The following is a 27,322-nucleotide window of genomic DNA, read 5'->3' as shown; positions in this document are numbered from 1 at the left end:
TGAAGGGTCATGAGGACTCGAAACGTCAACTCTTTTCTTCTCCGCCGATGCTGCCAGACCTGCTGAGTTTTTCCAGGTAATTCTGTTTTTGTTTTAGGTCACCTCTATATTTCATTTTAAGGTTGAAAGCAAAAGAGTCTCTACAGTTTCATCTAAGTTCAGTCCCTGTGAAAAAAAGCAAAAAGAAAATGCTGGAAATATTCAGGTCAGAATGCTGAAAGGTCATTAAACTGAAATGTTTCTCTCCACATATGCTGCCTGATCTGCTGAGCATTATTTGCTTTTATTTCAGATTTCAAGCATTCACTGTGTTTTGCATTTGGACCAGTCCCTGTGATATTGGGGATCATCCTTGTAGTTCTTATCTAGAATTTCCCCCAGTACCTTCCTGACCTGAACTAGACACAGTGCCTAAGGTGTGAAACTGAGCTGATGACTATACACTACGCCTTAGTCAATAGCAAGGCTCATCCCATGGATGGACTGTCCACAATCAGCACTTTTGAGAGAGATGGGGAAAAATTATTCTGTAATGGATAGTGGGGTGGGTACATGATACATCTGGTGAATCATTGGTAACAAAATACATCAACTAAAGACAATTTCTGAAAATATTTATGGTAGCCAAATGATTTGTTGATGTTACTCAGTTTAAGAGAAAGTCCACTCAGTGTAGCCTGGTGACACAGAGCAATCAGGACACATCCCAAAGCAGGGCACAAAGACACTGTAACAGCATAGTCAGTCATATTCCTCAGCACTCAAAACAATTTCACTCGTCGCCTAAAATCTCGTTCAGTGTTGAGACCGCAGGTTCTGGGGATTTCACCAGAACTGACCCAGTCTGCATTGAACAACAGGGAACTTGCAGCAAATGAGGTTTAGATGAAGAGTTGACTGTATGAGGTGGGCACATGGCTCCCCCACTCCTCAATCATCAGCTGGGGCCACCATTGAAGATGATGCTCTCACCATCTGCATGCAGAAACATTTCCCTGAACCATACTGAATTTCAAATTTATTTGTGTCCACAAACCTTACTAATAGGGATTGCACTTCTGAAAGTGAGCAGAGGGACAAATATTTATTAATTATTACAATTATTACATTAGCAATGGGTTATTGCATTGAACTGCCATCATTGCAGAAGGTTTCCAACTGATACTATCAGCTACATTTATTTAGCAGGTAACGGTGTAGAGGAGGTTTTGGGGGGAGGGGCAGGGGGCAGTATTTTAATTTATAGATAAACAAAAGTAATAAATGTTCCAAGGCTGGAATAGTGTAAACAAATCTCTGGTTTCTAATCTGGGGAACCGAGATCAGTTCCTTAAAGTGAAGAAATGGGAGGTGCCAAAAATCAGCCATATTCACAGCCCCGCTCGATGAAAGCAGCCAGTCGGAGTCAGTCCTCGCAGCCCAGCTCAGCTCAGCTCAGAGAGGTTGGGCTGAAGGTCGCAGTCTCATAGAAATCCCTCCTTGCGGAATTGTTCCTGGAGAATGTCTTTGTACTCGTCGAAGCCGCCATCCACTCGCTTCACAGTACCACAGCCACACACCCACAGCTCCTTACACACCCTCCGGATCAGCCTCTCGTCATGAGATACCAGGATCACTCCACCCTGCCAGAGCACACAACATTAATGTAGCAACTGCAAATTCAACTTCAGCTTCGTAAAGAACAATGGACATGGGCCCTGGCACAGTGGGTAACACTCTCACCTCTCAGCCAGAAGGTTGTAGTTCAAGCTTCACTCCAGAAAGCCGAGCTCAATCCAGACTGACACTCCCGTTGCCAGTCCTGAGGAAGGTGCCTCTTTCAGATGAGACATTAAAATGACCTCTCAGGTGGGTGTGAAAGATCCCACAGCCAATATTCAAACAGCAGCAGTGCAGTTCCCCCTTGTGTCATGGCAAATATTTATCTCTCAATTAGTCTTTATTGCAATAGGGATGGAATGTAAAGGTAGGGAAGTCTTGCTACAACAGTACAGGACATTTAGACCACACCTGGAGTGGAGGGCAGAGGGGAGGAGGGGGGGGGGGCGGGGGGGAAGAAAGAGAGGAGGGGTGGGGGGGGGGAGGAAGGAGGGAGGTGGTAAGGAGGGAGGGAGGGAGGTGGTAAGGAGGGGGAGAGGAAGGGGGTGGTAAGGAGGGGAAGGAGGAAGGGGGTGGTAAGGAGGGGAAGGAGGAAGGGGGTGGTAAGGAGGGGAAGGAGGAAGGGGGCGGGGGGGAGGAAGGGGGTGGGGGGGAGGGGTAAGGGGAGGAGTGGGCACTAGATAGTGATCAGGAATGACTGTGGTCATTCCGCCCCCACTTCACTGCCATCCCTCTAACTGTAATCAGGCTGACACTCCCAGTGCTAGTACTGAGGGAGTGCTGCACTGTTGGAGATGTCGGTTTTCAGATGAGACATTAAACCAAGGCACCCTTTGCCTCCACAGGTGTAAGTTAAAGAACCTGTGACACTATTTTAAAGAAGAGATGGGGAGTTATATCTGGTGCGCTGGCCAATATTTATCCATCAACATTAGAGAAACAAATGATCTGGTCATTATGGCTTTGCTGTTTGTGGATCTCTGCTGTGTGAAAATTGGCTGCCATGATTCCTACATTACAACTGTGACTCCACTTCAAAAATACTTCACTGGCTGTGAAGGGAAGATGGTGACATAGTAATCCAGAGACCCAGGCTAATCTTCTCGGACACAGGTTCAAATCTCTCCATGGCAGCTGGTGGAATTTAAATTCAATTAATAAATCTGGAATATAAAGCTAGTCTCAGTAATGGTGACTGTGGAACTATCATCGATTATTGTGAAAACCCATCTGGTTCACTAATGTTTTAGTTGACGGGCAATGTGATTGGCACAGGCTTGGAGGGCCGAAGGGCCTGTTCCTGTGCTGTACTTTTCTTTGTTAATGTCCTTTAAGGAAGGAAATCTGCTATCCTTACCTGGTCTGGCCCACATGTGACTCCAGGTCCACAACAATGTGGTTCACTCTTAACTGCCCTCGAAATGGCCTAGCAAGCCAATTAGCTCAAGGGCAGTTAGGGGTGTGCAGCAAATACTGGCCTTGTCAGCAATGCCCACATCCCATGTTAAGAAAAAAAGGGCTTTGGCAGGTCCAGTGGTCATGAAAGACATTACAGAAATGCAAGTCTTCCTTGTTACAATAATTTAAGTTTGAGTGTTAGCACTGACTAGTAAGTTGCCTGGATAAAGTTCTGATGTTTTTGGAAACAGCCCCTGCAAACATTATTACCTTAAACTTCTGTAATGCATTTCCCAATGCCTCAATGGTCTCCATGTCCAGGTGGTTTGTAGGTTCATCCAGTATATAAAAGTTCGGGCTGGAATTTGAAAACAAACACAAAATACTTCAGAGAAAACAACTGAAATAATGACACTCACAGACGATCAATAAGACAAGAAGGGGGAGATGATGGTGTAGTGGTAAAGTCACTGAACTACTAATTCAGAGGCCCAAGCTAATCCTCTGGGGATACGGTGGAATTTAAATATTCAATTACTAAAAAACACAAATATAAAGCGAGTCTCAGTGATGGTGACCATGAAACTAAATCGAGTGTTGAAAAAACCCACTTGGTTCACTAATGTCACTTAGGGAAGGAAATCCGCCATCCTTACCCGGTCTGGTCTACATGTGACTCCAGACCCACAGCAATGTGGCTGACTCATAACTGCCCTCTGAAATGGCTGAGCAAACCACTCAGCTCAAGGGCAATTAGGGATGGGCAACAAACACTGGCCTTGCCAGTGACACCCACATCCCATGAAGAATAAATAAAAAAAACGCTGAGCATAAAGGTTGCACATTTATCCACAGTTAGGATTCTCCCAAATGTCAGTCATTAGCTGAGAAACACAAGGAGTTAAAAAGGAAGCAAGGAAAGACCAGTTGATTTGTGCAATGAGAAATCTTCAATAGTCAGCACAGGTGCAATGGGGCAAATAGTCATCTTATGCATTTTACAATTCTGGGTCAGGAAGATTCTAGTCTGGGCTCAACAAGCTGATATCAACCGAGGGCGGGATAGAATTTACAACAGACTATATGTTCAGGAGAGAGGGGAAAATGATAAATCAGGGCACCTCCTCCTGATCATTATCCAGTGAAAGTGTGCATGTGTGGCCGCCATGTTGTACAGCAGCAACTGGGCTTGGAAGTAACCTGCTATACTCAGTGAATAATATCCACAGGGTAACAAAACCAGAGGGTGTTCTAATCCCAGCTAAATTCAAAGTCTTCAGGAGATACAGGAGGTACAAGGATAATCACGGGGGATTTTGACCTACAGATAGACTGGAAAAATCAGATGGGCAAAGATAGCCTAGAGGAGGAGCTCAGGGAATGTTTTCAGGATAGTTTCTTGGAACAGCACGTTCTGGAGCCAACCAGAAAGCTGGCTTTACTAGACCTGGTACTGTGCGACGAGATGGGATTAATTGATAATCTCAGTGAAAGCACCCCTAAGTAGTAGCGATCATATTATGATTGAATTTTACATTCAGTTTGAGGGAGAGAACAGTGGGTCCAGGGCTAGTATTTTAAACTAAAATAAGGACAATTATGGGGGTGTGAAAGCAGAGCTAGCTAGAGTGAACCGGCAAATGAGCTTAAGGGATAGATCCTTGGGAGATGCAGACATTTCAAGGGATATCTTAGAATACACAATAGATACATTCCAAAGAGAAAGAAAACTTCCAAGGGGAGGATCACCATCCGTGGTTGCCTAAAAATGTTAAAGGCAGTACCAAACTTAAAGAAAAAGCATATAGCTGTGCAAAGGTGGGTGGCAAGTCAGACAATTGAACAGGATGTAACGTACAGCAAAAAGTGACAAAATGATTAATAAAGATGGAAAAATTAGAGTATGAGAGAAAGCTAGCTGGAAATATAAAGACAGATAGTAAGAGTTTCTGTAAATATTTAAATAGGAAGAGTTAAAAGGAGAAAGTGAGTCTGAGGAATTAATAATGGAAAGTAAGAAGATAGCAGATGAATTGAGCAGGTATTTTGCATCAGTTTTCACTACAGAGGATACGAGTAACATCCCACAAATAGCTATAAATCAGGAAATGGGAGGGAGGAACTCAGGAAAATTACAATCACAAGAGAAATGGTATTGAACAAATTTTTGGGGCTGCGGGCTGACAAATTCCCGGGTCCTGATGGACTTCATCCTAAGGTCGCGAAAGAAGTGGCTAGTGAAATAGTTGATGCATTGGATTTAATTTTCCCAAACTCCCCAGATTTGGGGAAGGTTCTACCAGACTGGAAAATAGCAAATGTAACTCCTTTACTCAAAAAGGGAGGGCGACAGAAAGCAGGAAACTACAGGCCAGTTAGCTTAACATCTGTCATAGGGAAAATGTTAGAAGCTATTAAAGATTTTATAGCAGGTCGCTTAAAAAAATAAGGCAATCAGGCCCAATCAACATGATTTTGCGAAAGGGAAATCATGTTTAATCAATTTATTGGAATTCTTTGAAGGAGTCACATGTGCTATGGATAAAGGGGAACCAGTGGATGTACTGTACTTAGAGATTTCCAGAAAGCATTTGATGAGTTGCCACATCAAAGGTTATTGTGGAAAATAAACGCTCATGGCGTAGGGGGTAACATATTGGTATGGATAGAAGATTATTTCAGAGAGTAACCATAAATAGGACTTTTTCTGGTTGGCGGGTGTAACAGGGATCAGTGCTGGGGCCTCAATGTTTTACAATTTCACTTGGATGAAGGGACAGATGGTACCATTGTTAAATTTGCTGATGGCACAAAGATAGGTAGGAAATTAAGTTGCACCGCCGACATAGGAAGGCTACAAAGTGACATAGATAGGTTAAGTGTGTGGGCAAAGAATTGGCAAATAGAGTATAATGTGGACAAATGTGAAATTGTCCATTTGGCAGGAAGAATAAAAGAGAAGCATATTATTTAAATGGTGAGAGATTGCAGAGCTCTGAGATGCAGAGGGATCTGGGTGTCCTCATGCATGAATTACAAAAGGCTAGCATTCAGGTACAAGTAATTAGGAAAGCTAATTGTTATGACTGATGCAGTTGGTAAAGCTGAGTTATCTAAAAATCCCACAGGGAAATTTTAAACAACAGTCATAACCTATAATTTTAAGTGTTATGTTTGAGATGCGACTCTAAATTCAGGAATCAGATCGCTAGTTCTTGAGGTTTTACATTAAGATAAATGAAACATTTTATTAATTTACAGAGGTTAAAATATATATATATATACACATGGCTACAAATTACAACTATCATAACTTTTAACAAATTCCCAAACTAATCTCCATTAAGGGAACAGCAACCCATAGACTTAACCAGACACCAGGCAAAGCATTTTCACTTTACAAATTCAAAATTAGGTTCTTTTCAACTTTGGTTCCTGTGGAGCCAGTTGGAGGCTCCACAGGAACCAAATGGAGGCTTACAGCTGCCTTTAATCTCACATTGCCTCTGCTCTGTACCCCTGAAAACTGCTAAAGTTATACCAACCACCACAGATTGAATGTAAACTCTCATTGTATCAACAACCTCTGAAATAAACCTCTCTAACAAGAAAATCCCTTTCATAGTACCAATTTTATTAGTAATATAAACATATGGCTTGGTATCTGCTAGATAGGTATCATTTTTCACCCCACTTCTTGAATGCTGTATTCAAAAAAATGCAAATGCACACTATCTCTTTCATATCAAAACTAGTACACATCAAAGCACCCAGACTAGCTGGCTTTAATCCAATTAAGACACACACACAACACAGACTAAACCTCTATTTTAAAAGAAAAATCTTTTCCAATAATATTATATACATTAACAGCTTCATGGCACTAATAGAATTTTTTTGTTTATTGCGAGGGAAATTGAATACAAAAGTAAGAGGTTATGTTTCTGCTGTACAGGGCACTGGTGAGACTACATCTGGAGTACTGTGTACAGTATTAGTCTCCTTATTTAAGGAAAGATGTAAATGTGTTAGAAACAGTTCAGAGGTTTACTAGACTAATACCAGGAATGAGCGGATTGTCTTATGAAGAAAGGTTGGACAAGTTGGGCTTGTATCACTGGAGTTTAGAAGGGTAATAGGCAAATTGATTGAAAGGTATAAGGTCCTGAGGGCTCTTGACAGAGTGGACATGGAAAGAACGTTTCGACGTGTGAGAATCTAGAACTAGGGGTCACCATTTAAGACAGAGATGAGGAGAAATTTTTTCTGTCAGAGGGTCGTGAGTCTTTGGAACTCTTCCTCAAAAGGCAGTGGAAGCAGGGTCTTGAAATATTTTTAAGGCAGACTAGATCGATTCTTGATTAACAAGGGGGTGAAAGATTTTATGAGTAGGCAGGAGGCTACAATCAGATCAGCCACGATCTTACTGAATGGTGAAACAGGCTTGAAGGGCCCAGTGGACTACTCCTGCTCCTAGTTCATATGTTTGTATGAGACAACCGGGGCAAAAGAGAAACAAAAGGATTATCACAAGCTGCTTAACCTGCACAATCTCCTTGGACGTAGGCTGGAGAAAACCAAAGTTCCCCACCAGAAAAGGGAGGGTGGCAGAGGGAGAGATCAGGGTGGGGAAAAGGGATAGATCGGGGCAGCAAGGCAAAAGGTGACCTAGCTGAGAGAGAGAGAAATGGGGTGGGGGGTCACAATGTCCATGCTCATGTGTGAAAGATGAAGAAGGCAGTCGGTGCTATGGGAAACCTAAAGAATCGGCACCTTCAGGAAGAAGGAAGAGAAACAGTGAATGAGAGGAATGGCTGACTCTCCAGACTGAAAATTAGGAATTTAGTATTTATTCTGCAGCAAAAGACAGAGTGAGGCATGCGAACCAATAAACATCGACCAGGAAAGACATGATGGTTACCGGGCCATTGTCATCTGTGCAAACGCCACTCTACTCTTCTGTCCTCCTGATAAACTGGCAACTGGTCGGACAGCCAGGTCTCCCGATATCCCATAGCCACCCAGCTGGTGCCGGTACTCCTCCTCCGGCCTCCCTGCAAACACGGCAAAAACAAGTTAGAAGTAGCAAACGAGTAGTGTCCATCTGGTGCCTGTGATACAACGACACTCCAGCTAGTGTTCAGAGCACCAGGGCGCAACCAGAAACCAGAACCCAAACTCAGGAACACTGCACACACCTCTCTACTGCAGCCTCATACCTTGGCTTATGGAGGCGGCATGTATGAGGGGCAGGGCCTCCCAAAGACGAGTGGGGGGAGGGGGAGGGGGGCTTTATCTCAAGGAATGGTGGAGGGTGGGTGGGTTGCCCTGAGGAAAAGCTGGAGAAGAACCTCCCAAGGAACGGCCAGGAGTCCCTCCCAAGGTACGGGGGAAGGCGTGAAGTAGATTTACAAGGATGGTACCAGAAATGTAAGGGTATCCATTAGGGAATGTCAAATAGATTCAGCTCTTTTTTTCTTGAAAAGAGAATGCTGAGGGCATGATTTAGTGCGGGTCCTTAAAATTATGAAAGGTTTTGAAAGGTACATAAACACTGAAGTGTTGTGGGGAAGAGGAAAATTAGGGGTCATAAACATAAGATAGTCACCAAGAAATGAAATGAGGAATATAGAAGAAGCTTCTTTACCCAAGGAGTGGTGGGAATGTGTAATTCACTACCACATGGAGTGGTTGAAGCAAATAGTATAGGTACAATTTAAGGGAGGTGGTGTTGGTCTCGAGGTATTGTCACATGACTAGTAATCCAGACACAGGGTCATGCTCTGGGGACCCAGGTTCGAATTGAAATACAATCAATAAAAATCCAGAATTAAAAGTGTCACGATGACTATGAAACCATTGTCAATTGTCGTAAAAACGCAGGGAAGGAAATCTGTCACGCTTACCTGGTCTGGCCTACATGTGATTACAGATCCACAGCAATGTGGTTGACTTAAATGCTCTTTGAAATGGCCTGGCAAGCCACTCAGTTGTTCAAACCACCAGAAGGACAATAAGGAATGAAACTGGATTGCCTACCCGCACTGATCTAGGGCGGAAGCGATAGCGGCAAACTTAGCCCTGTCAACCCTGCAAAGTCCTCTCTACCAACATCTGGGAACTTGTGTAAAAATTGGGAGAGCTGTCTCACAGACTAGTCAAGCAACAGCCTGATATGGTCATACTCACGGAAACATACCTTACAGATAATGTCCCAGGCACCAGCATCACCACCCCTGGGTATCTCAAGGAACGGTGGAGAGTGGACAGATCCAGCAGAGGTGGCAGCACAGTGGTATATAGTCGGGAGGGAGTTGCCCTGAGAGTCAACATTGACTCCAGGCCCCATGAAGTCTCATGGCATCAGGTCAAACATGGGCAAGTAAACCTCCTGCTGATTATCACATACTGCACCCCACCTCAGCTGATGAATCAGTGCTCCTCCATGTTGAACACCAACTGGAGGAAGCAGAGGGTGGCAAGGGTGCAGAATGTACTCTGGGTGGGGACTTCAACGTCCATCATCAAGAGTGGGTCGGTAGCACCACTACTGACCGAGCTGGCTGAGTCCTAAAGGACATAGCTGCTAGAACAGGGAAAAACATATTTGACCTCATCCTCACCAACCTGCCTGCCGCAGATGCAATTCTCCTTGACAGTATCGGCGGGAGTGACCACTGCACAGTCGTTGTGGAGAAAACATCCCACCTTCACATTGAGGATACCATCCATCGTATCCTGTGGCACAATCAAACTGATAAATGGGATAGATTTCAAACACATCCAGCAACTCATGAGGCACTGTGGGCCTTCAGCAACACCAGAATTGTAATTAAATACAATCTGTAACCTTATGGCCCAGCATATCCCCCACTCTACCATTACCATCAAGCCAGGGGATCAACCCTGGTTCAATGAAGAATGCAGGAGGGCATGCCAGGAGCAGCACCAGGCATACTTAAAAGTGAGGTGTCAACCTGGTGAAGCTATAACGCAGGAATACTTGCATGCCAAACAGCATAAGAAGCAAGTGTTGGACAGAGCTAAGAGATCCCACAACCAACGGATTAGATCTAAGCTCTGAAGTCCTACCATATCCAGTCATGAATGACGGTGGACAATTAAATAACTCACTGGAGGAGGAGGCTCCACAAATATCTCCATTCTCAATGATGGAGAAGCCCAGCACATCAACGCAAAAGATAAGGCTGAAGCATTTGTAACTATCTTCAGCCAGAAGTGCCCAGTGGATGATCCATCTCGGCCTCCCTCTGGTGTCCCCAGCATCACAGATGCCAGTCTTCAGCCAATTCGATTCACTCCACGTGATATCAAGAAATGGCTGAAGGCACTGGATACTCCAAAGGCTGTGAGCACTGACAATATTCCAGCAATAGTACTGAAGACTTGTGCACCAGGACTTGCGCCAGAACGACCCTAGCCAACCTGTTCCAGTACAGCTACAACACTGGCATCTACTAGGCTATGTGGAAAATTACCAGGTATGTCCTGTACACAAAATGCAGGACAAATCCAACCTGGCCAATTAATGCCCCATCAGTCTACTCTCCATCATCAGTAAAGTAATGGAAGGAGTCATCAACAGTGCTATCAAGCAGCACTCGCTTAACAATAACCTACTCACTGACACCCAGTTTGGGTTCCACCAGGATCACTCAGCTCCTGACCTCATTACAGCCTTGGCTCAAACATGGACACAAGAGCTGAACTGCTGAGGTAAAGTGAGAGTGACTGCCGTTGACATCAAGGCAGCATTTGACCGAGTGTGGCATCAAAAGGCCTAGCAAAACTGGAGTCAATGGGAATCAGGGGAAAACTCTCCACTGGTTGGAGTCATACCTAGCACAAAGGAAGATGGTTGTGGTTGTTGGAGGTCAGTCATTTCAGCTCCAGGACATCACTGCAGGAGTTCCTCAGGGTAGTGTCCTCGGCCCAACCATCTCCAGCTGCTTCATCAATGATCTTCCTTCCAACATAAGGTCAGAAGTGGGGACGTTCACTGATGATTGCACAATGTTCAGCACCATTCGTGACTCCTCAGATACTGAAGCAGTCCATGTCCAAATGCAGCAAGACCTGGACAACATGCAGGCTTGGGCGGACAAGTGGCAAGTAACATTCGCGCCACACAAGTGTCAGGCAATGACCATCTCCAACAAGAAAGAATTTAACCATCGCCCCTTGACATTCAATGGCATTACTGTAACTGAATCCCCCACTATCAACACCCTGGATGTTACCATTGGCCAGAAACTGAAATGGACAAGCCATATAAATATTGTGGCCATAACAGGTAAGAGGCTAGGAATCCTGCGATAAGTAACTTACCTCCTGCCTCCTCAGAGCCTGTCCACCACCTACAAGGCAGAAGTCAGGAGTGTGTTGGAATACTCCAATTGCACAGAAGAGTGTAGCTCCCACAACACTCAAGGAGCTTGACACCAGCCAGGACAAAGCAGCCTGCTTGATTGGCACAGCACCCACAAACATTCACTCCCTCCAGCACCAAGCACAGTAGCAGCAGTGTGTACCATCTAAAAGATGCACTGCAGGAATTCACCAAGGCTCCTTAGGCAGCACCTTCCAAACCCACAAGGGCAGCAGATACATTGGCACACCAGCACCTGGAGTTCCTTTCCAAGTCACTCACCATCATGACTGGGAAATACATCACCGTTCCTTCACTGTCGCTGGATCAAAATCCTGGAACTCCCTTCCTAACAGCACTGTGGGTGTACCTACATCACATGGACTGCAGCGGTTCAAGAAGGCAACTCACCACCACCTTCTCAAGGGTAACTAGGGATGGGCAATAAATGCTGACCCAGCCAGCAAAGCTCACATCTGTGAATGAATAAAAAGTCCTAAATGACATAATTGCTAGACTTGGTCTGCAGCCAGCGGTGAAGGAACCACCAAGAGGGAAAAACGTACTTGACCTCATCCTCACCAACCTGTCTGCCGCAGGTAAATCTGTTCATGACCTTATAAGTAGGAGTGACTTTCTCCACAAAGGCTGTCCGGTGAAGCCCCAGCTTCACATTGAGGACACCCTCCTATGGTGGTAGACAATTAAACAACAACAAAGAGAAAGCCTTAGCGGTCAATTCGTCTAGGGAATAGTGTGTAGATAGCCTGGATCATGTTGAGATCAAAAAAGAGGAGGTGTTAGGTGTCTTGAAGAATATTAAGGTGGATAAGTCCCCAGGGCCAGATGGGATCTACCCCAAAGTACTGAGGGAGGCAAGGGAGGAGATTGCTGGGGCCCTGACAGAAATCTTTGTATCCTCACTGGCTACAGGTGAGGTCCCAGAGGACTGGAGAATGGCCAATGTTGTTCCATTGTTTAAGAAGGGTAGCAGGGATAATCCAGGAAATTACAGGCCGGTGAGCCTTACGTCAGTGGTAGGGAAATTATTAGAGAAGATTCTTCGTGACAGGATTTACTACCATTTGGAAGCAAATGGGCGTATTAGTGAGAGGCAGCATGGTTTTGTGAAGGGGAGGTCGTGTCTCACTAACTTGATCGAGTTTTTTGAGGAAGTGACAAAAGATGATCGACGATGGAAGGGCAGTGGATGTTATCTACATGGATTTCAGTAAGGCCTTTGACAAGGTCCCTCATGGTAGACTGGTACAGAAGGTTAAGTCACACAGGATCAGAGGTGAGCTGGCAAGATAGATACAGAATTAGCTTGGTCATAGAAGACAGAGGGTCGCAGTGGAAGGGTGCTTTTCTGAATGGAAAGATGTGACTAGTGGTGTTCCGCAGGGATCAGTGCTGGGACCTTTGCTGTTTGTAGTATACGTAAATGATTTGGAGGAAAACGTAACTGGGCTAATTAATAAGTTTGCAGACGACACTAAGGTTAGAGGAGTTGCAGATAGTGAAGAGGATTGTCAAAGGATACAACGGGATACAGATTGGTTGGAGACTTGGGTGGAGAAATGGCAGATGGAGTTTAATCCGGACAAATGTGAGGTAATGCATTTTGGAAGGTCTAATACAGGTTACGATTATACAGTAAATGGCAGGACCCTTAAGTGCATCGACGGGCAGAGGAATCTGGGTGTACAGGTCCACAGGTCACAAAGTGGCAACGCTGGTGGATAAGGTAGTCAAGGAAGGCATATGGCATGCTTGCCTTCATTGGCCGGGGTATTGAGTATAAAAGCTGGGAAGTCATGCTGTAGCTGTATAGAACCTTGGTTAGGCCACACTTGGAATATTGCGTGCAATTCTGGTTGCCACATTACCAGAAGGATATGGAGGCGTTGGAGAGGGTGCAGAGGAGGTTTACTAGGATGCTGCCTGGTCTGAAGGTTATTAGCTATGAGGAGAGGTTGGAGAAACTCGGATTGTTCTCACTAGAGCGATGGAGATTGAGGGGTGACTTGGTAGAAGTTTACAAAATTATGAGTGGCATGGACAGAGTAGATAGTCAGAAGCTTTTTCCCAGGGTGGAAGAGTCAATTACTAGGGGACATAGATTTAAAGTGAGAGGAGAAAACTTTAGAGATGATGTGCGGGGCAAGTTTTTTACTCAAAGGGTAGTGAGTGTCCGGAATTCGCTGCCAGAGGAGGTGGTGGAAGCAGGTACGATAGTGGTGTTTAAGAGGCAGCTTGACAAATACATGAATAGGATGGGAATAGAGGGATACGGACCCTGGAAGTGCAAAATGTTTTAGTTGACGGGCAATATGATTGGCGCAGGCTTGGAGAGCCGAAGGGCCTGTTCCTGTGCTGTACTGTTCTTTGTTCTAACCCACTGGAGGAGGAGGCTCCATAAACTTACTCATCCTCAATGATGGGAAGCCCAACAGACCAACGCATAAGCTAATGCTTAAGTATTTGCAGTCATTTTCAGCCAGAAATGCCATGTGGATGATCCACCTCGGCCTCCTCCAGAAGCCCCCAATATCACAGACGGCGATCTTCAGCCAACTGGATTCACTTCATGCGATAATAAGAAATGACCGAAGGCACTGGATACTGCAAAGGCTAGAGAGCTGACAACATTCTAGCAATCGTACTGAAGACTTGTGCTTCAGAACATACTGCACCCCTATCCAAGCTGTACCAGTACAGCTACAACACTAGCATCTACTTGGCAATGTGGAAAGTTCCCCAAATTTGTCCTCTGCACAAAAAGCAGGACAAATCAAACCTAGCCAATTACCGTCCCAGCACTCTACTCTCGATCATGAGTAGGAAGGGGTCACAACAGCGGCACTTGCATAGCAACAACTTGCTCACTGACACCTGGTTTGGGTTCTGCCAATATCACTCAGTGTCATGAAGGTATTAATGTATATAATGATATAGGAAAATATTTTTCTTTTAAAATAGAGGCTTAGTCTGCAGGTGTGTCTTAATTGGATTAAAGCCAGCTAGTCTGGGTGCTTTGATGTGTAATAGTTTTGATATGTAAGAGAGGTAGAATGCATTTGCATTTTTTTGAATATAGTATTCAAGAAGTGGGGTGAAATCTGGCACCAAACTAGCAGAGACCAAGCAATATGTTTATATTACTAATAAAATTGGCACTATGAAAGAGGTTTTATTGTTAAAAGAGATGGAGTTCAAAGAGACTGGTGATACAATGAGAATTTACATTCAATGAGATGTGCTGCATATAGCCAATAGCAGTTTTGTGTGTGCAGGGCAGAGGCAATGTAAGATCAAAGCAGCTGTAAGCCTACAACTGTCTCCACAGGAACCAAAGTGAAAAGAATCTCATTTTGAATTCCTAAAGTGCAAATGCTTTGCCTGGTGTCTGGTTAAGTCTATGGGTTGCTGTTGCCTCAATGGAGATTAGTTTGGGAATTTGTTAAAAGTTATGATAGTAATTTGTAGCCATGTATATATATTTAACTCGTGTAAATTAATAAAATGTTCAATTTAGTTTAAATAAAACCTCTTGAGAACTGGTGGTCTGATTCCTGAATTGCATCTAGAGTTGCATCTCAAACATAACACTTAAAATATATAGGGTATGACCATTGTTTGAAGTTTCCCTCTGGGATTTTTAAATAACTCAGCTTTACCAACTGCTGGGTCAAAACAACTGGGGGCTCTTGCCAGGATAAAAATATTTTAATTCCTTGACTGGTTTGGAATTGGTGAATCTTAAGTTTACAAGTACGAGAAGCACTTTGAATTCAGGAGTTGGCAAGGTATTTAGAATGCTGAGACTGCAAGATGACTTTTAGCAATTGCTAAGACTTGTCTGGGAGTACAAGAGATAATTCTGATTGGGTTGGAAAAAATAACCAAACGTAAGGTAACAGAATTGGCAGTTAAGTTAAAATTGGGGTTACCTGAGGGTGCTAGCAAAGCAGATATAATTAAAAATATAGCACAGCATCTACAGTTGCAAGTGAAACCTGACACTAGTGCGTCACAGCTGGAGGTAGTGAGACTTCAGTTGCAAATGAAAAAGCTTAAATTGGAAGCAAAGGACAGAGAAATGGCTTTTAAAAGGAATTAGAAATTGTGAAGTTAGAGGAGGAGGAAAGAGAAAAAGGAGAGGGAATTCCAACTGAAAATGTTGGCAGTTAAAAAAGAGATGTCTGTAGGTGAGGGGGAATTTTCGCTACAGTGGGACCCAGTGGGGTGATGTTTAAATTTATACAAGCCCTTCCAAAGTTTGAGGAAAAAGATATTGAAGCATTCTTAATTTCATTTGAGAAGCTAGCTAAACAGATAAAATGGCCACAGGAAAACTGGACATTATTATTACAGTCTAAGTTGTTAGGTAGGGCGCACAAGATATATGCTTCGCTATTTGAAGAAATAGCAGTGAATTATGATGCGGTGAGAAAGGCTATTTTGAGTGCATATGTGTTGCTTCCTGGCATACAGACAGAAATTTAGGAATATGAGAAAACAGCCTGGGCAAACATATACTGAGTTTGAAAGAGTAAAACAATGTGGATACGGGCATTAAAAATAGAGACAACCTATGCAGCTCTTAGGGAAGTCATTCTTTTAGAAGATTTGAAAGATTCAATCCCTTCAGTAGTAAGAACTCACATAGAGGAACAGAGGGTTGATTCTGTAAGACAAGCAGCAGAGATAGCTGATGGTTATGTTAGTTCATAGAGCTAAACCTGTTTTTGGTCACCCTTTCAACCTGGAAAAGGATAAAAAGCAGGAAAGAGCAAATGGAAGACAGGTGAAGTTTTAGTTGGAGTGGTAGAAAAGTTGCCCATTGCAGGGGTTCAATTTATTCTGGATTATGATATAGCTGAATTGCAAATGTGGGTGATGCCTATGGTAGTTGAGCAGCCTGCAGAAGTGTTTTCAACAGAGGTGTTACAGAAAGAACATCCTGGATTGTTTCCTGATTGTGTTGTAATGAGATCAAAGGCTCATAGGGAAGAACAAGACAAACGAGATAAGCAGGCAGTTCAAAGGCAAGAAGAATGTGTCAAAATCCAATTCGCTGGCCAGTGTGTTTGATAACATTGTTCAAGAGGAAGGGATACAGGACAAGTTAGCTGAAGTGTTTAACTCAAAGAGATTAATGGAGTTACAGAAAAAATGGTTTGCAATTAAAACTGTTATATCAGAAAGCTTATTAAGAAACAGAAGCAAAATATATTCCAGTATGTTATTATCTTCGGGAAGGTATTTTGATGAGAAAGTGGAGGTTGGATCATGTCTCAGCAAATGAAAGCTAGAGGGAGGTGCATCAGATCGTTATCCCATAGAGTACAGAAATGAGTTTCTGAGGATTGCTCATGAAATTCCAATGGGCGGACATTTAGGAATTAGGAAAACAGGAAAAGATAGAGGTATTTTTTTGGCCAGGATTGCACAGGGATGTAGTCAAATTCTGTAGAACCTGTTGTACGTCAAATAACAGGAAAATCACAAGCAGTGATTAAGCCGGTGCCTTTAATCTCAATGCCAGCATTTGAAGAACCTTTTACCAGGGTCATGATTGATTGTGTAGAACCCCTCCCTGAGACTAAAAGTGGAAATCAATATTTATTGACAATAATGGACGTGTCTACCAGGTTTCCTGAAGTGATACCTTGAAGAAATATTACAAGATTATGGAGGAGTTAATTCAATTTTTTTTTTACAAGATATGGTTTACCTAAGTAAATACAATCAGATCAGGGGTCAAATTTCATATCACAGCTGTTTAAGGAAGTAACAAACTTTTATCCCAAACTGTTCAAGTCAACAGCTTATCATCTGGAGTCACAAGGAGCTTTGGAAAGACAGCATCAAACTTTAAAAACTATGATGAGAGAATACGCTCAGGATTATCCACAGGATTAGGATACAGGAATTCCATTTTTTGTTATTTGCTATTAGAGACGTCCCTAATGCATCGCATGGTTTTAGCCCTTTTGAGCTAGTTTATGGTCATGAGGTAAGGGGTGTTACTCACAAGAAGAGGTTGTGGTGGAAGAATTAATCCAGGCTTGGTTAAAGCTGGTTTATTTCCAAGACAACAATTCAGTGCTACTAACTTCCTAGTAGCTTCTACACAAAGTGTTCCAGCTGTGCCTTTTTATTCTATTCAGTTGGATAATTAATGCCCATCACCTGTTTAACTATCAATTGGTTTTAACAAGATGATTGCCATCTTTTCTTTTTTAAATTAAAACTAAAACCTGAACACTTTTTTAAACAGAAGGAAATAATATCACGTATTTCCACGTCTATAATTCCCGAATTTCTTTTACACACAATTATGAAACAAAAACAATTTTTTTCACTGCATCATTATAAGACACCCCTTTTCCAACACATTTAATAATTTTTTTTAGAGCAGGCACTTCTTTTTGTAAAACAGTCTGATAGTTGGTGACTTGCTGCAACCCATTTTATCTTAGAGATCTCTTTTCTTTCCAACATCTCCTTTATGCTGGCTAGGTCTATTTGCAGTCTTTTTTCCGTGACACTTTTCATGGAATGAATGTTGTCCCAAAGAGACTGGTTATCAACATAACATTCTGTGGGCAAACCTTTTCCACATTGGCCCTTATATAATATTTCTGTCAGTATATTGGATAAGTAAACCCCCATATCTAATGCCTCTACTAAGGTTAATGATTCAGCAGCTAAGGTGCTTTTCATTACCCTTTTTATTTTCTTGACCTCCCAAGCCAGTGGACAACATTTATCGTTCTTTCCCACCAAGGATATGATGAACCCGGCTGTGCGAGAGAATATGATGAACCTGGCTGTGCTGGAGCACCCACCTGGAAGACTGGCATGTGAAGCATCGCTAAAAATGACCAACCTCATATCTTCCGGATCACCCCAGGCTGGAAACTTAAAAAAAATTAAATCTGAAAGATGTGTGCTCAAGTGTTTTATTTGCTCTCAGAACGTGCTCAACAGTACATTATTTCATCATGGTACTCAGCTCCAACACATCATTAACTAGCGTCAGGCCTAGTCCGAGTGCACAACCAGTTCAAAACTGCCCAATCAAACTTCTCAACTGCTCCATTTCTTCCTTGGTAGCTGGATCCTCTTTTTGTGAGGATCTACCATGAGTTATTGGAATATAATTAACATTTTCTAGATAAGATTGTTGATTCAATGTCACTCCTAACTTGCTCTGCTTAATGTCTAAACCCATGTATTTAAAAGCCCCAGAAGCCTGACTTCTGACCTGAAACTTCTCCTTTATCTTCTCAATTACCCACCGTTCAAGTTCTACAGAGCCTCCCCACAGGAAATCACCAACATGCATGATAAAGATCCCAGCTAGATTCTCCTTATGGTTCCAGTAGAACATCACAGGGTCTGCCTTTAACTGAATGCAACCCGATTTCAACAGGACAGACCTCACAGAAAAATACCACACTCTTGATGCATTATTCAGTCCATAAAGACACTTATTCAATTCCCACAGCTTTCCTTCTACATCCCCGGCTTCTTTGGGTAGGTTAAAAAAAACTCCCCTTTGAAACTTCTCCCCCTGTAAAAACTCAGCCTTTATATCAATCGCTTTGCACTCCCGGGAATAGGATGCCAAAATAGCTTTAAAAAAATCTTCAACTCACTTTCCCCGCATTAAGCGAGTTCACTCTGACATCCTGATCACGTCTCTCTTCAAAGCCTTGGGCTAATCTCACTTTGGCCTTATATGTGCCGTCTGGGAGTACCTTTTCTGTACAGATCCATCTGAGAGATAAAGCTGGCTGTCCTCTATCAGGTATTTTAGAATATACCCCAAATTCCTTTCAACTTTCTAACTCTTTCCATTTGGCTTCCTTTATCAGCTTACTTTCCAATTTATTAGCAGCTACTAGAATCTCTGTCAAGTAAGGACTTCTCCTTCTATTGATATTGCTAGCTTGTTCTCTAGTCTTCCTTGTAAAACTACGGCCTCTACTCACATTCCTCTCTATTTCTGGACTGCTACTATATGATCGTTCCCCCCCATGTGAACAGAACTCCGTTTGTAAGTCCGTGATTTTTTTCTAGGGTCACGACCACTTTCTGGTCCACGGTCAGAACTCATGCTGCACTTTCTGGGTGTCCACATCTTCACCTCGGTTTGCTAATCGATAGGTCTTGTCTCCTGTCCTTCATCAACATTAGCCAATGTTTGTATTTACCAGTGGCCTTTCCTGCTCGCCCTATGATAGGGACCACACACTGGTCCCTTCTGGCTGTATGTTACCTTTGTTCCTACTTTGGGCAATTGCCCTTTTGGACCAATAGCATTGTCCTGTACCTCAATATTACTTTGTTCATAGTCAGTCAACCCTGTATCTGCTGTTGTCTGCTCCTCATAACTGCCCAGTGTATGTGTATGCGAAGTGCATGGTGCCTCCTCGTGTTCTATGTCCTGCTCAGAGCCTGTAAAAGGTATAGTCAATACCAATCAACCGTGAAGAATGTACCCTAACAGTTTGATTACCGTGTTGCACAATCACTACTTTCCTATCACTCCCTATAAGCTTGCCAGCTCCTTTCTACTCTTTCTGACCTTCCCTTTCATAATATACCATGTCTCCTTGTCTAAACTGTTTTCCTGATGGTCTTATGCAGTGTCGTAGGGCCCACTGAATTTTTTCCGAAACCTCAGCTTTAATGAAAGCTTTTCTGCCTGCATGCAAAGTGTTCAGATGAGCAGAAAAGGTGAAGCTAATGCTAGTCCGTTGTAGAGCAGGGGGAGCATCTGACAACACTGAAGGTAACTTCGGATTTCTTCTGTACACCAACTGATACGGACTGTACTTCCCAACCATTTGCAGAGAGTTTTTTGTCGCCCACGCTAGCACCATTTGCAGTTTACAACCTGGTTGATCAGCTAATATTTTATGTAACACGTCACCTATTACTGCATGGTTTCTTTCACAAAGACCATTACTAAATGGGCTCTCAGCTGCAGTGTGCATGACTATGATGTTTAAATTCTCATACATATCTTGAAATTCCTCATTGGCGAATTCCCCACCATTATTTGTGAGGCACTTTGTTGGGTGTTCCTAATCCTGTTCCTACCCATTTCTCCATGATCTTATCGACAACAGTCCTTTTGTCAAATCTGGTTGCCATATCTATGAAGTGCAGTAAAAAAGATAACCCTATCCTTGTCCCAAACTTTCAAGTCCATCGCCACTGCATCATTAAACTCCCCGGCTAGTGGCAAGCTCACAACAGGATGCAGTGGTGTCGTGATAGTTAAAGTATAGTTCATACTGAGCAGTGACTCGTTCAATAAGATCATCAGATCCTTTATCAACCACTCCTACATCTCGAAGCAGAGTCCTCAGTTTCTGTGGTGCCGGATGTGCAAACTGTCTATGTCATTTCCAAATGATCTTTTTGTCCACCAAATTCTCCTTCTCAAGAGTTAACAAAACTTTTTGATGAGAAATCTCTGGCTTCCTTATTAGCAAGCAGTGGCCTGACAGGGTAAAATATAGATCCACATTTTTCCCCCAAACACGACTGCTCTATCATTCTTTATATCTAGCGTCATCTGAGCCTCTTTCATCGCAGATTGACTCAACAATTGTGGTATCTCGCTAGAAACCACATCAGTACTGATAAACAGATTCATCCCTGCTACCTCACAAGGGAGGACCACCCGTTTGGAGGATGTCAATGTATTGTCATCTCCTAACCTGAAGCAGGTAGAGATTTCATACTCCTTGACCTTCCGCCGGTCTGCCTCATCAAGAGACTCCAGATAGCAGTCAAGCCAGTCCATGCCGCACACCGTAGAAGTGCAACCACCGTCCAGAACTGCACAGTTGAAGGAATCTACCATCAAGATACTCATCACCAGATTCAAACCCTCAGTTATCAATATAATTCCACCATGGCAGTCACCATCATAATTTTCAGTTTCAGATGAATCCGTCTCGTGGGTCACTTCAAAAACACATTTCCTTCGTTGTGGGCAGTTCATTGCGTAATGGTACTGGGAATCACACCAAAAGCAGCGATTAACCATTCCCCGTGCATTTTTTGGGGTTTAAGTGTCTCTGGTCACCATCCCAAACACGCTTTTTGTCCTGACTCTCAAATTGACTAGGGTTGTGACCATTTTCAGACCTCTTGTCATTAACCCCATCTTTGTATTGGAATCTTCATCTAACATCTGGTCAACCGTAAAATTCAGTCACCGTCGAATCCTCTATCCTTTGTTTTACAGCATAGTTGTTCACATTTGCTAAAAAAGTGGCAGGAATGACTGTTCCCCCAGAAATCTTTTTAGGGCAGCAGCCATTTGATCTAAGAGAGGTTCTTTCCCCTGGAACTGAACCCCCGTTAGTACTAAAAGACTATCAACATGGGAAATGCGAGTCCAGTAATTTAAATGCCAATGCTGACTCTGGAATTTCAAGTTCAAATCTCTGGAGTCTCCTGTACCATTTATCAAAATCCATGATATATTCTTCCATGGACTGATCATCTAATTTCCTAAACCTATCAAAGATCCTCCAAGCTTCATACGCTTCCAATAACTGATCCTTTTTGTAGAACTTATCCAAAAATTGTATCAGACTGCTTAATCCCTCTTCATGATCTAAATCATCCACTTTCCACTCTGAAAATACTTTACTCCTTATCTTACTTTTGGCTGGTAATAACACCAAAGCTATACCTTGCTTCTTCTGGGTATAGCAGTTACCCGGGTCCACATTTCAACTTCAGCCTTCCATTGCTGATAAGGTTCAGAGTCACAAAAAAACCGGTGGATAGTCAAAGCTTGTGATTTTGCATTGTCCTTTCGCCATTCCATAACTTAAATTGTTAGCAACAGTGCACTTCTTTTCCCTCAGAGGACTGAGACAGAAAGCTTCATACACAGCAACCAATCAGCAAAGCTTAAAGTTCAGCCTCTGCTACCACGTTGCTCACAATAAGAGGTTGTGGTGGAAGAATTAATCCAGGCAGGTCTCTTGGTTAAAGCTGGTTTATTTCCAAGACAACTCTTTAGTACTCATAACTTCCTAGTAGCTTCCACACAAAGTGTACCAGCTGTACCTTTTTATTCTATTCAGTTGGAATAATTAATGCCCATCACCTGTTTAACTACCAACTGGTTTTAACAAGATGATTGCCATATTAACAAGGGAACCACTGAAATTAATTCATGAGAAATTGGTCAAAATTCAGAAACAATTTTCCTGGAATACATATCAAATTTCAGGGAAAGATTGAACAGAGCATGTGAGTTGGCTAGGGAACATCTAATGATATCACTGCAAGTGATGAAAGTGAAAGCAAATAAGAAAGCTAAAATTCAGAGTTTTGTTTCTGGAGAGAAAGTACTAGTTTTGCTACTAGTGCTAGGTGATTCCTTAAATGCAAGATTTAGTGGGCCTTACAGGATTGAAAAGAAATTGAGTGAAATAAATTATTTAATAAATACTTCAGTGAGAAGAAAGAAGCAGAGGGTGTGACATGTAAATATGCTTAAAAAGTACTTTGGCAGGGAAGAGGAACAAGAAGAGATATTAGTGATGGTGCATAATGAGAAAGAGGTAGAAGTGCAGGATTCTGAAATTGATTTTCCTCTAATCAAATTGGATAATGGGGGGTTGCTTGAAAATTTAAATGAAATATTAAGTTACCTTCCAAGCAAGTATCACAGTGATTTGGAAAAGCTATTGCAGTCACACAAACCTATTTGTGGAAATAAGTTGGCAAAGACGCATTTAGCTTTACATGATGTATATGTAAAAATGTCATCTTCAATAAGGCAACAACCTTATAGATCAAATCCAGCAAAGTTATCACAAGTACAAAAAATTGATTTCATGCTTCAAAATTATATAATTTGAGTCTAGTTGCAGTAATTGGAGTTAGCCTGTTGTACTGGTACCGAAACCGGATGGAACACAAAGACCGTGTGTGGACTATTGAAAGGTGAATACGATGACAAAAGCGGATTCATATCCCATACCACGGCTGGAAGATTGCACTGAGAAAGTGGGACAATCAAAATTTATCACAAAGATTGACTTGCTAAAAGGATATTGGCAGGTTCCATTTTCAGAGAGAGCAAAGGAGATATCAGCTTTTGTAATGCCAAGTCGACTATATCAGTTTAAAGTCATGCCATTTGGTATGAAGAAAGCACCTGTGACATTTTAAAGACTGGCAAACAAAGTAATTGCAGGTCTAAGCTTTTATATATTGATGATCCAATTATTTTCAGACTAAAGGAGCAGTTATAGCATCTGGGAGAATTACTTACTTGACTACAAGAAACTAATTTGGGTTTGGCCAGAAATTTGTACTAAAATTTAGACAAGTGGTTGCTCCACTGACTGAATTATTTAAAAAGAACAAGTTTCAATGGAGTGTCAGAACTCATTCGATAGTTTGAAAACTGTATTAGCTATGACACCAGTTTTGGCAGTGTCCAATTATGCCAAGCAATTCAAGTTGGCCGTTGATGCAATCAGCACAGGCACTGGGGCTGTACTGTCACAAGATCACGCCACTGGAATTGGAAAACCGATAGGGTACTTTTCACAGAAGCTGAATGTACAACAGGGAGGATATTCAACAATCGAACAAGAGACTTTGGGTTTAGTGTCAGCATTGCAGAATTTTGAAATTTATGTTGCAAACAATTCATCAGAAACAATTGTTTATACAGACCTTAATCCTTAATACATGCATCTGGTAATGTAATAGTGTAATAAGTATAGGAGATAGTGTGAGATGGGTTATTAAAATGAAGCCGTCTTTTAGATTTATGATAGTCCATTTTTTGATAGGGAGGGGGATGTCATGAAGCTATTCATGTATACAATATTAAAGGAAAACATTTTTCTTTTAGAATAGAGGTTTAGTCTGTCGGTGCGTCTTAATTGGATTAAAGCCAGCTAGTCTGGCTGCTTTGATGTGTAATAGTTTTGAGATGCAAGAGGGGGAGAGTGCATTTGCATTTTTTTGATTAGAACATTCAAGAAGTCTGGCACCTAGCTAGCAGAGACCAAGCAATATGTTTATATTACTAATAAAATTGGCACTATGAAAGAGGTTTTATTGTTAAAAGAGATGGAGTTCAAAGAGGCTGATGATACAAAGAGAATTTACATTCAGTGAGATGTGTTGGATACAACCGATAGCAGTTTTGTTTGTGCAGGGCAGAGGCCATGTAAGATCAAAGCAGCTATAAGCCGACAACTGTCTCCACAGGAACCAAAGTGAAAAGAACCTCATTTTGAATTCCTAAAGTGAAAATGCTTCGCCTGGTGTCTGGTTAAGTCTATGGGTTGCTGTTGCCTTAATGAAGTTTAGTTTGGGAATTTGTTAAAAGTTATGATAGTAGTAATTTGTAGCTGCGTGTAAATATTTAACTTGTGTAAATTAATAGAATGCTTCATTTAGTTTAATATAAAACCTCTCGAGAACTGGTGGTCTGATTCCTGAATTTAGAGTTGCCTCTCAAACATACCACTTAAAAATATAGGGCATGACCATTGTTTAAGTTTCCCTCTGGGATTTTTAAATAATTCAGCTTTACCAACTGCTCGGTCATAACACTCAGCTCCTGGCCTCATTACAGCCTAGTTTCAAAAAGGACAAAAGAGCTGAACTCCTGAGGTGAGGTCAGAATGACTGCCCTTGACATCAAGGCAGCATTTGACCGAGTGTGGCATCAGGGAGCCTCAGCAAAACTGGAGTTAATGGGAATCAGGGAAAACTCTCCACTGGTTGGAGTCATACCTAGCACAAAGGAAGATGGTTGTGGTTGTTGGAGGTCAATCATTCCAGCTCCAGGACATCACTGCAGGAGCTCCTCAGGGTAGTCACCTAGGCCCAACCATCTTGAGCTCCTTCATCAATGTTCTTCCTTCCATCATAAGGTCAAAAGTGGGGATGTTCGTTGATGATTGCACAATGTTCAGCACCATTCAGGACGACTCAGATATTGAAGCAGTCCATGTCCAAAAGCAGCAAGACCTGGACAATATCCAGGCTTGGGCTGACAAGTAGCAAGTAACATTTGTGCATCACAAGTGCCAGGCATTGACCATCTCCAACAATAGAGAATCTAAACATTGCCCCTTGACATTCAATGGCATTATCATCACTGAATTCCCCACTGTCAACATCCTGGGGGTTACCATTGGCCAGAAACTGAACTGAACTAGCCATATAAATACTGTGGCTACAAGGGTGTATCAGAGGCAAGGAATCCTGTGGCAAAGAACTCACCTCCTGACTCCCCAAAGCCTGTCTGCCACCCACAAGACACAACTCAGGAGTGTGATGGAATACTTTCCACCTGCCTGGATGAGTGCAGCTCCAACAATTCTCAAGAAGTTTGACACCATCCAGGACAAATAGCCCGCTTGACTAGCACACTAACCACCACCTCCAACATCCACTCCTTGCATCACCGACGCACAGAGGCAGCAGTGTGTACTACCTACAAAACATGCAATGCAAGAACTCACCAAGGCTCCTTAGACAGGACCTTCCAAACCCACGACCACCACACCTAGAAGAACAAGGGTAGCAGACACGTGGGAACATCACCACTTCGAAGTTCCCCTCCAATCCACACACCATCCTGACTTGGAAATATATCACCATTCCTTCACTGTCGTGGGTCATAATCCTGGAACACCCTCCTTAGCAACAGTGTGGGTGTACCTGCACCACACGGACTGCAGCAGTTCAAGAAGGCAGCTCACCACCACCTTCCCAAGGGCAATTAGGGTTGGGTAGTAAATGCTGGCTTAGTCAGTGACGTCCACATCCCATGAATGAATAAAAAAAAAATTCAAGGGGAAGTTGGAGAAAGGAATCGGAGGTTATGATGATTGAATGAGAGGAAGCTCGTGTGGAGCATAAATGCCAACATAAGCCTGTTGGGATGAATGGCCTTTTTCCGTGCTGTTTTTTCTTTGTAATTCTAAATTGTAAATTGTCTTGGGGCCTCCTGAAACCAACATGGAATCAAGAGACAGCTAATGGCAGAAATGCCCATGAGTGTGTCCTGACTTTCAGTAAAAGAGTCCTCAATCCAGGATTCTGCATTTCGCCACTGTATCCAGCTTGGGTGTTTTAAAGCAGAAGATTAAGCTTAGCAATGCTCAGTTATCTTCTCTATCACCACCCCTACCCCGCCACAGATTCTTAGTGCTCCTTACCTGGAAATTTTGATGCCAAGAGTTCGACTGAGTTGACATTCATTTCTAACTGGTCCACATGGTGCTGACAAAAATAGCCAATTTTTAAATTCCTGTCCAGAGAAAGCAAAAAAAAAAATGAGGAAGGTGCAGTGACAGCGAGAATTGTCATTTCTTTTCCTTTTGTCCTGATGCAGTGATTTGTACTGAGACACGATTCCATCACTTTATCCATCCCTCCTGTCAGCACCTCAGGCAAGAACAATCTGCTAACACTCGCTGCCCTTATTCAAAACACCTTCAGCAATACTTACATAACAAAAGGCCATTTTGACTGAAGTATCCAGCATAGACATGGAATTATTGTCCTGTTAAACCAAATATAATATAGCCCTGGAACCAATTTGAAACATTCATTTTTCTGACTGTAAGATTGCTCTGTCTTCATTTGGAATATGATATAATGAAAGGCTGAAATTAACACTGTGCTGCCAAAGTATGAGAATGTGGGCAGATTCCAATCTCCTGCAGATCCACTTGTCAAAACATGACACTGAACATGAACCAGAACAAATGTTTCAAACATGGGTGCAGATGCTGATAGAAAACAGCCTGAGACAAAGGAAAAGTGGGGACAATGGAGAGGCAGAGAGTGCTACACACAAGGGAACACAGCACAGGGGGAGAGGGATGGAAAAAAGATAGGGTG

General features: G+C 42.6%; 1 protein-coding gene across 2 annotated transcripts in view; it reads right to left on the bottom strand.

The window, feature by feature from the left end:
- Positions 1–603: 603 nt before the first annotated feature.
- abcf3 (ATP-binding cassette, sub-family F (GCN20), member 3) overlaps positions 604–27,322 on the bottom strand; it is a 156,615-nt gene continuing 129,896 nt past the window's right edge. For both annotated transcript variants that reach the window (XM_041182848.1, XM_041182849.1), the window contains 4 exons: positions 26,635–26,726; positions 7,919–8,051; positions 3,268–3,355; positions 604–1,622 (listed from right to left, as the gene is read on the bottom strand). In XM_041182848.1, coding sequence (XP_041038782.1) covers positions 1,464–1,622; positions 3,268–3,355; positions 7,919–8,051; positions 26,635–26,726 — 472 coding nt within the window. In that variant the 3' untranslated portion in view covers positions 604–1,463. The remainder of the gene's footprint in view (positions 1,623–3,267; positions 3,356–7,918; positions 8,052–26,634; positions 26,727–27,322) is intronic.

The sequence above is a fragment of the Carcharodon carcharias genome, chromosome 2 (assembly GCF_017639515.1).
Source record: "Carcharodon carcharias isolate sCarCar2 chromosome 2, sCarCar2.pri, whole genome shotgun sequence".
Taxonomy (NCBI): domain Eukaryota; kingdom Metazoa; phylum Chordata; class Chondrichthyes; order Lamniformes; family Lamnidae; genus Carcharodon; species Carcharodon carcharias.
Note: the sequence above shows the minus strand (reverse complement) of the source record. Positions and strands in the feature narration are given on the sequence as shown.